This window comes from Strongylocentrotus purpuratus, unplaced genomic scaffold (genome assembly GCF_000002235.5).
Source record: "Strongylocentrotus purpuratus isolate Spur 01 unplaced genomic scaffold, Spur_5.0 spur5_scaffold_13, whole genome shotgun sequence".
Classification (NCBI taxonomy): Eukaryota; Metazoa; Echinodermata; class Echinoidea; order Camarodonta; family Strongylocentrotidae; genus Strongylocentrotus; species Strongylocentrotus purpuratus.
Window position 1 is genome coordinate 21,676,639 of NW_022145598.1, and position 10,979 is coordinate 21,687,617.

The 10,979-nt window shown below is 38.6% G+C and overlaps 2 protein-coding genes across 2 annotated transcripts; both read left to right on the forward strand.

The window, feature by feature from the left end:
* The first annotated feature begins 892 nt into the window (after nt 1–892).
* Nucleotides 893–4,153, forward strand: LOC105446652. Its single transcript, XM_011683721.2, has 2 exons — nt 893–1,258; nt 3,151–4,153. The coding sequence occupies exons 1-2, from the start codon at nt 972–974 to the stop codon at nt 3,791–3,793; spliced, it is 930 nt and encodes a 309-aa protein (XP_011682023.2). The 5' UTR covers nt 893–971; the 3' UTR covers nt 3,794–4,153.
* A 2,380-nt stretch (nt 4,154–6,533) lies between these two features.
* On the forward strand, nt 6,534–9,900 carry LOC105446649. The gene is made up of 2 exons (XM_011683715.2): nt 6,534–7,149; nt 9,117–9,900. The coding sequence occupies exons 1-2, from the start codon at nt 6,863–6,865 to the stop codon at nt 9,757–9,759; spliced, it is 930 nt and encodes a 309-aa protein (XP_011682017.1). The 5' UTR covers nt 6,534–6,862; the 3' UTR covers nt 9,760–9,900.
* Nucleotides 9,901–10,979: the final 1,079 nt, after the last annotated feature.

Below are 10,979 nucleotides of genomic sequence, written 5' to 3' on the forward strand. Positions count from 1 at the left end.
TGTGTGAGAGAGACAGATAGACAGAGGAGAGGGCGAGAAGATTGATATCGAGGGGATTGAGAGAGATGGAAGATGGAGAGAGAGGGGGGGGGGGCAGAGAGAGGGGAAAGGGAGAGGATATCATAACGGAAGAAGAGGGGAAGAGGAGAGGGGAGAGATAGGGGAGTAAGAGAGAATAGGGACAGGAGAAAGAGCTTTGGAGCGAGGGACCAAGATAGAAGAGAGAGATAGAGAGAGAGAAAGAGAGAGAGAAAGAGAGAGAGAGAGACGAGGCAGACGCGTAGTAGCCAAATAAAATGTAAAGTCCACATTGATTGGTTAAATAAATGAGACAGATCGATGGTGATGAGAAAGGTCGGGTGAAATCCAAATATAAGTGTGTTTAAAAAAAACGTTTTAGCCCTCCATAGGGTATTTTATTTAGTCAAACAAAACACCTCATAATTCAACGAAATGAAGTCTTTCTTTATCTCAAATTAAAAAAAATACTTTCAAGTTTCTCTCCTTGTTGTTCGTAAAAAACATATGTTGAAGTGACTGCCATTTAGTTTTTAAAAAATTGTTTTACATACCACATAAAGAATGAATAGCTATACATACCAGATATTGAATATAAGTTAATTCTTGTTGATGTGCAGGGCTGCATACAACTCATATTTTGGTATTCAAGCGTAGATTTTTCAATATTTAAAAAATAATAATTTCTGAGGCCTGTTGCGCTCCACCCTAAGCCAGTACACCTTAATTTGCCGTTAGCTGGCGCTCTATCACTAATAATATCATCGGAGCCGTTCATTCACCATGCTACCAATCAGTAGCGAGTTGACTATCTTTCTGTTATAGTGTCTTTAGACCAACGCCGCACTATCGCACGAAGCTACACAAAATTACATGTACATATATACGAATATGTGCAGCTCTCCATCAGCAGTGCAGGTTGTGTACGGAGGAATACTATCAGGTTCTTTGTAATGGCCGACCAAGGAGCGAAGGCGACGACCATCAAGCCCGGTCGAGTGGGACTGTGGTGCATACCTCGATCAACTTCCACGTTACTGGCAAAATGTCTGGGTGCCATTGACGGAATCGAAGTCCATGTCGATGTCTACTCGTACGCATCGTCATGCAAGGGATTTTACAAGACCTCAACAGGTCGGGAGCTGCCGGATGGTCTCTTGGGGAACGAGGCGGTGTACAAGGAGGCGAATGACATATGGGAGAAAAACGTAGGCACCAAATTGCTTCCAAGAAAGATGTCGTGAGTGTCTCTACTTCTTTGTAATTTACCGGGATTTATGCCTTTAATTTGTGCTGCAAATTGATTACAAACACTCCTCGTTTGATATATTTTCATGATGCAGTTTTTAGTATGCAGCCTTCAACTTTGCTAATAATCGGAACCCTGACCTCTAAACATATTTTTTTTTCTTTGATCCCTAGTAACTAGTTAACGGTTTTTGAATGTAATTATTTTTATTATACATCTTTCGAATGTTTTGAATTTATTATAGAAATAATCGGTATGCAATATATTGGCCTATCATAATTATGGAACAGTCGATCACGAATATATAACCATGTGAGAATATAAAAAGATTGACATCAATTTGCAAACGTGCAATGCATGAATTAGTGAAGTCTTGATCCTGTTCGTTCAACAATTGCGTCCTTGCATTGTACGCACAATTAAAAGTATTCCCAGTCATATTTCTCGCTAATACTGCCCAGCAGTCACTTAGCGAATTGCATGCCAGTAGCCCCCCCCCCCCCCCCCCCCCCCCCCCCCCCCCCCCCCCCCCCCACTCCGAGAACGGACGGACCCCATGCGTGTTACCAAAATGTCCGATAAAGGGGTACTTTTCGTGGGACAAAGTCCGGCCCGAGAATTGTAAAAAAGGGGGTGTATTAACTTTTCACCTGGAGATTTCTTTAAAAAGGGGGTGTTTTTTTTTTCTCTCATCTCTTTGGACTCCTGTGAAATTATTCCGAATTTAGGGGGGGGGCACATTGAGCATTTTTCATTATTTAGGGGGGTCTCCAAGGTAGGAAAAGCCCGCAAAAAGCCCGCGAAAGGGGGGTTCGGAAATGTTGGCAGTCCTCAGATAGGGGGTGCTTTCAAAAAGAGGGAACAAGCAATGCGTACCCTAAATAACACTGAGTGGGGGAGGGGGGGAGGGGAGGGGGCGGGGCCCGCAGTCTTTAAAGAGAAATTGATATCCCGGCATAACGATATTTATTTAGGTATATTCGAAAATATTGACATTTTCAGAGCGTCATTTAATTTTTGTTCTGAATTATGTCGTGATCGTAGAGAAATTTGAAGAGAAATTTAAGTAATCCATAAGGATATTTATTTAAGTATATCCGATAATATTGATAATTTTTAGAGCGTCATTTAGAATTTTCCTGAATTATATCGTGATCGTGATAAATTATTTTATATATATTGCCTGCTATGAGAGGCATCGCTGTTTCTATACTGGCTCAAGGCCAGGGCGCCTCGGGGTCATAGCAGGAAGTAACATCTCCGAGAGCCAGTATAGAAACAGCTATGCTTCAAATATTAAAGCAGTCCATTTATATATTATATACCGAAATCTACAAAGAATTCTTACCTCAACCTTTCTTGAGAAAAGACTAATTAAATAAAAACATCACAGAAAATTTCAGACACTGTCTGTAAATCTTCGCTGGAAAGTTCCTGAATGTAACGATCATTTAGGAATTGAACTCACACTGTATGGTATCCGCGCTCGCACAAAGAAACTTGTTACATGTAACCAATGGGGATGTCAGCAAATTTATTTATGTAGCCCGTTACCTGGGGCAACGGGCATCTTTTTAAACACTATTGACCGATAGGCAAGCATGGCTAAAATCACGACCTATCAGATCACTAGATTTAGTCAACATACTAAAGAGAGATAACTTTAATAGCTCTAGTGGTTTATTCTCTGAATCTCAATACAAGGGTTGCGGTTTCAAATCCTAGCCCGACTCTAACGTCCTTTGGTAAGACATTAATCCACTTTTGCCACTCTACACCCGGAGCGTCACTGCGTGACAAACATGTGCGTCATATAAGAATCCACCATTATTATAATTCTTATTCTTATTTATTTCTCTTTTTGGTTCATTTAATCATTCCAGATACCAGACTATCAAGGAAGATTTGGAAAGTGCCAATAGCAAGTTCGTCCTCATCAAAGAAATGGGAGTACTTCCGATCGACCCCAAATTCTACCCAGAAGGCTACAAATGCGCTTTCCTCATTCGGGATCCATCCCGAGTATACGTTTCGGCACGTAAGTCGATGGGAGCGAAGTATGCCGAAACAGGTATGATTCCGTCCGAAGCCGATTACGATATTATCCGAGATGACCCACTTGATAGTGAACCAATGAAATGGTTCGAGAATGAGCATGCGCTGTGGAAGCACGTCAAAGCAAATATCGATCCGAATCCGATTGTCATCGACACTTCGGATATCTTGTCAAGACCAGGACCGACCATCAAGGCACTCTGCGACGCTGTCGGCCTTCCATACAGCGACGACCTTCTCCAGATGAAACCATTTACCGAAATGCCGAAGAATTTTGTAACGGCGGCCGAAAACATCTTCACCGAAATGTCGGAGTTCTACGATAGAGCTTTCAAGAGCACTCAAATTATCCCGCCGAAGGACCTTGGGCCTATACCCCGTGATCAACTCTCAGATGACGTCATCCGTTGCGTAGACTACTCGATGCCTTTTTATCGTGAAATGTTTGAAAGCAGACTATCTATTCCATGATGAAAATAATTTAATGGACTAAAAATTATTGTCTAACGAACTAAAGAACTTCTTAATTAGCAATGGAAATTCATAACAACCTTAGCGTATAATAAGATTTGTGTTCGTTAAAATAGGGGCAGGGGGAGCAGGCCAAGCAACTTAGCCGTTCTCTCATTTCCCCCTTCTTCCACTCTCTGATAATCCTCATACAAGCAATCTGATTTATAAAATAAAACAGATCATAAGAGCATTAGCATATTGACCAGGATAAGGGGGAGGGGGCACGTGCTGGTCGGTCGTTTTGCTCCCTCGCTTGTACTTTTTGTGATAAAGTTTGGGCAGTGCGAGGTGCGATTTCATTATTTTCACCGGGTGCCATAATCCATACATGCCAACTGTTCAGATTAAAGAGGAACATTCCTCTTTTTGGGAGAAGATAATTATCATTTTAATGCAGGTGTTCCTCTTCCTGTACAAATTTGTCTGTAGTATTGAATAGGAGAGTTAGGATTGTTCCTCTTTTTTTTTTAAATAGCATAATTTGTACAGATTTCTGATTTTCAAATGTTGGCATGTATGCACAATCTTAATAAACACCAAGGCATTAGTGATCCACTGCAAGAGATAACACTGAAACGAAACATTAAATAACAAGATTCTATCTTTAAACCAATATTCTACGTATTCATGCAGTCTACTAGCAGGGAGGTGTTGTGAGCTAGAGAGAGACACAGACAGAGAGACAGAGATGAGATGATAGGGATGGAGAGAGAAAGCGGTGGAGAGGAAAGAAGGACTGTGGAGAAAAAAATTAGTTCATTGTTGAAGCGTTCAGGTCTAACGGCCATGTTCCAGTTGTTGTTTTTGCTGTTCAGAAGGCGCGAAATGAAGTTGGCCGTTGAAAAAACCCTCATAATTCTTACGAGACCGATATTAATCATGTTTTTTCGGCCTCCTCGGCCTTCAGTCTCGCTGGCTTTAACCAACAACAAAACAAATTGACAGAGATCGAGAAAGAGGAAAAAGAAAGACACAAAGAGAGAAAGAAAAGACGGAGAGAGAGATAGAGAAAAAGATAGAAAGAATTATTATAAACAAAATTAAAAGTGAAACATGACTCCTTTTCTCTCTCTCTCTCTCTCTCTCTCTCTCACACACACACACACACTCTCAGTCTCTCTTTCTTTCTCTTTCTTTCTCTCTCTCTATTTCTCTCTCTCTCTCTCTCTCTCTCTATCTCTCTCTTAAGGAACAGTATGATTATTATCTTACATATCAAATTTCTATACGCCTTGAAATCAAAGGAACTGTGTTCGTTTTTTGCACAAGTCATGCTAGGATTAACGTATGATTTCGTACGTTTTAAGCCTAAGTTCGACCCACGGATTGTAGGGCACTTGCTACACATACCGTTCACTACAAATGAGCGAAGTTGCGTATCTTTCTAATCTTGTCCTTAGATTTGCTACCAAGCCGACGAGAATATATATGACTCAAAATCTATATTAAGACCATTCAGTCGTCGTCACAATGCGTGCGGTATTGTATAGACTTTGAGATTATATCGTGTAAATAATGCCCTTGAACTTTAGAACGTGCTTTATTAGGTCAGTTCATGTATTGACAAGACAAACTATTTTTCTTTGTCATAATGGACTCAGGAATAGTATCTGCGCGTGTGTGTGTGTGCGTGTGTGTGTGTGTGTGTGTGCGTGTGTGGGTGTGTGTGTGCGTGTGTGCGTGTGATGGGGGAGGGGTTCTCGGTCTTCGGATATTCTTTTGTCCCCCTTCCCTGGCGGTTCAAAGGTTAATTAAACAATTTCTATTTCGGGGGTACCCATCTAACGTCTACAAGTGATTCAGGTCATAAAATATATTATTCACAATTACATTTCACAAGCAGTTTTATATTATTATCTACATGATTTATGAAAGTATTTTACATCTCTTGTCCCCTTCAACTAATTCTAATCTTTGTATTTCCTAATTCATTGATATAATTGCAATTATAACAAAATTACTAAACATATTGTTCTATTGGATTTAATTGTACCATTGATGTGGGCTTACGATGGTTTCAGTTTAAAGTCTTGCAACGCATATTATATACGAACGATCTACTGTTTAAAATGAATTTAGTCCCAAGAAAAGAATGTACATTTTGTAATGAACAGATTGAAACAGTTATACATTTCCTATGTGATTGTACGCATGTTAAAAATGTTTGGGGTAGGTTAGAACACTGGATTAATACTGGAACCGGAAATAAATTAACATTTTCATTATAAGATAAATTATTTGGTTTAAAAGGTTCAAATAATTATGCATTGAATTGTATACTGATTGTGGTGCGACAGATGGTGTATACTTGCAAAATAAAGAAACAATTGCCCGACTTTGATATTATTAGAGTTTCGATTATAAATTACTTAAAAAACGAAAGTATATTGCAAAATCGAATTGTAGAAATAATAAATTCACAAGAAAATGGTTTCAATTCAGGAATTTGTTTACTTAAAATGATATTTTGTCTGTATTTTTTTTTCTTTCCATGAGTGTTAGAAATGAATTATTGATTTGTTAGTTTTCTGTTAACTCAACAGCTCAACAATACTTGTATCTTGAAAAGTCAATTTTATTTTATTTATGCTATTATGTAAATTACCTTGAATATATATATTTGTATGTGTTTCAAATGAAAATCAATAAAATCCCTGTGGAGGGAAAAATATGGAAATTTTTAAAAAAAAATACTCTTTAAAAAATACGAGTTGGTAGTGCGACTTTACGGCTGCCTCTTGGCTTCTCTTCTCGCCGAACGCATCGATTTCACGAGATCTAGCAAGTCTAGCAAGTAAGCTCTTTTTGAAACGGTTTCAAAAGATCAGAGACATCTCCGTAGTTGGCGCTCTGTATTGATGTTGGGTTGGAGAAACGGGCCCCTGGTTATAACATTCATGTGTTTGCACGCCTTGTTTCGTGAGTCAGCAATTGCTATTATTGATATTGTCTGGCTGCATTGTCAGATCTGTTCGAAAGGAGTGCCGGTTATATACGGAACCATATATCTCGTCTCTGGATTTCGCGATGGCCGACCACGGAGCGACAGCGACCACCACCAAGCCCGGTCGAGTGGCACTGTGGTGCCTACCTCGATCAACCTCCACATTACTGGCAAAATGTCTGAGTGCCATTGACGGGATCGAAGTTCATTTGGAAGTCTACACGTACGCCTCGTCATGCAAGGGGTTTTACAAAACCACGACAGGGCGGGAGCTGCCGGATGGTCTAGTCGGGAACGAAGCGGTGTACGAGGAGGCGATTGACATATGGGAGAAAAAAGTTGGCACCAAAATGATTCCAAGAAAGATGTCGTGAGTAGCTTCTTTATAATTTAGCGGAATTTATGCCTTTAATTTCTGCAGCAAATTGACAACAAACACTCCTCGTTTGATATGTTTTCATGAGCAATTTTTAAGTATGTAGCCTTCAAGCATTGCTAATAATCGGAGCCCTGGAATGTGAACACGATTTTTTTTCCCCTGTGATCCCTATTCACTAGTTACCAGTTTTTAAAACATTATATCTGTTTCGAATATTTTGAATTTATTATAGAAATAATCGGTATGAAATATATAGGCCTATCATATGAAACAGTCGATCCCGAATATGAGAATATAAAAAGATTTACATAAATTTGCAAAAGTACCATGAATTATAGTGAAGTCCCGATTCTGCTTGTTCGTTCAACAAGTGCATCATTCCTTGGATTAAACGCACAATTCAAAGTTTTTTTCCCAGTCAATATTGTTCGCTAATATTGCCCAGCAGTCACTTAGGGAATTTCATTGAATTTTCCTGCATTATATTGTGAGCATTGAGAAATTTGAAGAGAAATTTTGATATCCATAACGATATTTATTGAAGTATAGAATTTAGAATTTTCCTGCATTATGTCGTGAGCATTGAGAAATTTGAAGAGAAATTTTGATATCCATTACGATATTTATTGAAGTATATCCGATAATATTGATAATTTTCAGAGCGACATTTAGAATGTTTCTGAATTATATCGTGATCGTGATATTATGCAGTTATTGACGGGCAGGGGGTATAATATAACATTATTTGGACTGCTATCCCCTGCCAGTCAATAACTGTTATATTAGATAGCCTTGATTTGATTTGATTTTTTTTCAGGGAGGGGGGGTTCAATATTTTTGTTTTGCCCCCCCCCCCCCCCGATTTTTTTTTTTTTTTTTTTTTTCGTGGACCAAAAAATGAAAAGAAGAGCAAAAAAATAAAAAATTCTTGCCCAAAAAAACATTTTTTGGGAAAAAAAAAATTCGAAAAAAAAAATTGGGAAAAAAAAATGTGGAAAAATAATTTCAAGGGAAAACAAATTCATGAAGAAAAAAAAGACCCTCGGTAATGGTATAATGTGTGTCATTGGTGACATACAGTCCTCAAGAGGGCGACATGCATTGATTAAAAATATATTCATTTCACCGGCCGGTAAAATATAACCAACCAGGAAAATATAACAATTTGGATCCTCGCAATTGATGTCACGTGACGAGCTCTGGACCAATCACATCTCGGTATCTGTCTAAGCTATCTAATATTATAGATATATTGACTGCTATGAGAGGCATCGTTGTTTCTATACTAGCTCAAAGCCGGGGCGCCTCGGGGTCATAGCAGGATTTAACGTCCCCGAGAGCCAGTATAGAAACAGTACAGTTCAACATTAAAGCAGTCCATATATCTTTTATATACCGAATTCACACAAAAATCTACAAAGAATTCTTCCCTAATCCTTTTTTTTTAGTAAAGACTGGTTAAAACATCACAGAAAATCTGAGACACTGTCTGTAGAAAATTACTGAATGTAACGATCATTCAGGAATCGCACAGATAATGTATATGGTATCCGCGCTCGCACAAAGACACTTTTTACACATAAACCGATGGGGATCTTAGCAAAATTGATTTATGTAGCCCGTTACCCGCGGCAACGGGCATCTTTTGAAAAAAATATTGACCGGTAGGCGGCCATGGCTAAAATCACGACTCCAATTTCGATCAATCAGATGACTAGATTTAGTCAACATACTAAAGAGAGATAACTTAGCTCTAGTGGTTTATTCTCTAAATCTCAATACAAGGGTTGCGGTTTCAAATCCTAGCCCGACTCTAACGTCCTTTGGTAAGACATTAATCCACTTTTGCCACTCTACACCCGGAGCGTCACTGCGTGACAAACATGTGCGTCATATAAGAATCCACCATTATTATAATTCTTATTTATTTCTCTTTTTGGTTCATTTAATCATTCCAGATACCAGACTATCAAGGAAGATTTGGAAAGTGCCAACAGCAAGTTCGTCCTCATCAAAGAAATGGGAATACTTCCGATCGTCACCAAATTTTACCCAGAAGGCTACAAATGCGCTTTCCTCATTCGGGATCCATCTCGAGTATACGTTTCGGCAAAGAAGTCGATGTCAGCGAAGTTTGCCGAATCAGGTATGGTCCCATCCGAAGCCGATTACGATATTATCCGAGATGACCCACTTGATAATGAACCAATGAAATGGTTCGAGAATGAGCATGCGCTGTGGAAGCACGTCAAAGCGAATATCGATCCGAATCCGATTGTCATCGACACTTCGGATATCTTGTCAAGACCAGGACCGACCATCAAGGCACTCTGCGACGCTGTCGGCCTTCCATACAGCGACGACCTTCTCCAGATGAAACCATTTACCGAAATGCCGAAGAATTTTGTAACGGCGGCCGAAAACATCTTCACCGAGTTGTCGGAGTTCTACGAGAGAGCTTTCAAGAGCACTCAAATTATCCCGCCGAAGGACCTTGGGCCTATACCACGTGATCAACTTTCTGATGACGTAATCCGTTGCGTAGACTACTCGATGCCTTTTTATCGTGAAATGTTTGAAAGCAGACTATCTATTCCATGATGAAAATAATTTAATGGACTAAAAATTATTGTCTAACGAACTAAAGAACTTCTTAATTAGCAATGGAAATTCATAACAACCTTAGCGTATAAACAGATTTTTGTTGTTGTTGTTATAATAGTGGCATATAAGTATTGGTGTGTACTGCAAGGTTCTGGAATCATTAAAATGATAAGAAATTTGGCCCAGTCTTGGTAAAGTTACAAGCACCGTACACAGAAAGATGTATATGGGACTATGCACACGAGCGCGACAAAAAAATGTATGACTCAAGAGAATCTATTTTCTTTAGAGGACTTATAAAATTCTGCTATCTAACATATATTTTTTGTAATGCACCAGGGAAGAAGAGACTTCAGAGAAAAGCAGAGGTTGATGATATTTTTGTACATACATAACAACCGTGAGAAATATCCGAGACTAAATTACAATCCACTGATCAAACTGCCAATTTAAGATTCGCATAGACTTGGTGATCTCATATATTTCAAACAGTTTGATATACAACTCAATCAGAAATACAAAACAGATCATAAGAGCGGTAGCGTTTCGACACGGGCAGAGGGGGCACGTGAGAAAGGGGGCCCGGCCATGAAATGAGAAAAGGGAGGAAAATTATAATCCTTAAAAATTGTACGACCTAATAGGAAGATTAAATTCCTTCGTTCCTTTCTCTATCCGCAAATACAATCAAAATGCCACCTGAATTGTACGTTCTTCTTTATTTCTGTAATGTTATTTTTGTAATCTTTCCGGGCCATCCCGTCCACTCAAACACTTAAAACAATTCACTTATTTTGTTTATAATAACCTAGGAAAAGTTCTGTAAAGCAATATTCTAAAGGATTTCTATGTCAAAGTATGTGATAAATATTATGTATGTAAACTTATCTTGATTCTTTGTACGTTTGTAAAAATGTGAGCAAAACAAATTTACAATATTGGACAATAAATTGAAATTTGATTGAATTGATGTGCATCATAATAGAATATTGAGGATTTAACATGCAGCATTTTTCGAAAGCTCGGTCGTTTTGCTCCCTTGCATATGATATTTTCATATTGCTTTTGGATCATTTTGTGCCCCGACATAAGATAAATACATAGCACTTTAAAATTTGTTTTATTTTTTTGTTTACGTTTACAAAACGTAATTTTCCTTGCTTTTCTTGTCATTAAGCCTCTTGTCAAACATCTGGAGCGGATAACATTGCATTTAA

What these genes read in the sequence shown, in the direction of transcription:
- LOC105446649 (XM_011683715.2), top strand. Translation starts at nt 6,863, where the DNA reads ATGGCCGACCACGGAGCGACAGCGACCACCACCAAGCCCGGTCGAGTG. An exon ending in ATGATTCCAAGAAAGATGTC is followed by an intron (nt 7,150 to 9,116) that starts GTGAGTAGCTTC and finishes TAATCATTCCAG; the next exon opens with ATACCAGACTATCAAGGAAG.
- LOC105446652 (XM_011683721.2), top strand. Translation starts at nt 972, where the DNA reads ATGGCCGACCAAGGAGCGAAGGCGACGACCATCAAGCCCGGTCGAGTG. An exon ending in TTGCTTCCAAGAAAGATGTC is followed by an intron (nt 1,259 to 3,150) that starts GTGAGTGTCTCT and finishes TAATCATTCCAG; the next exon opens with ATACCAGACTATCAAGGAAG.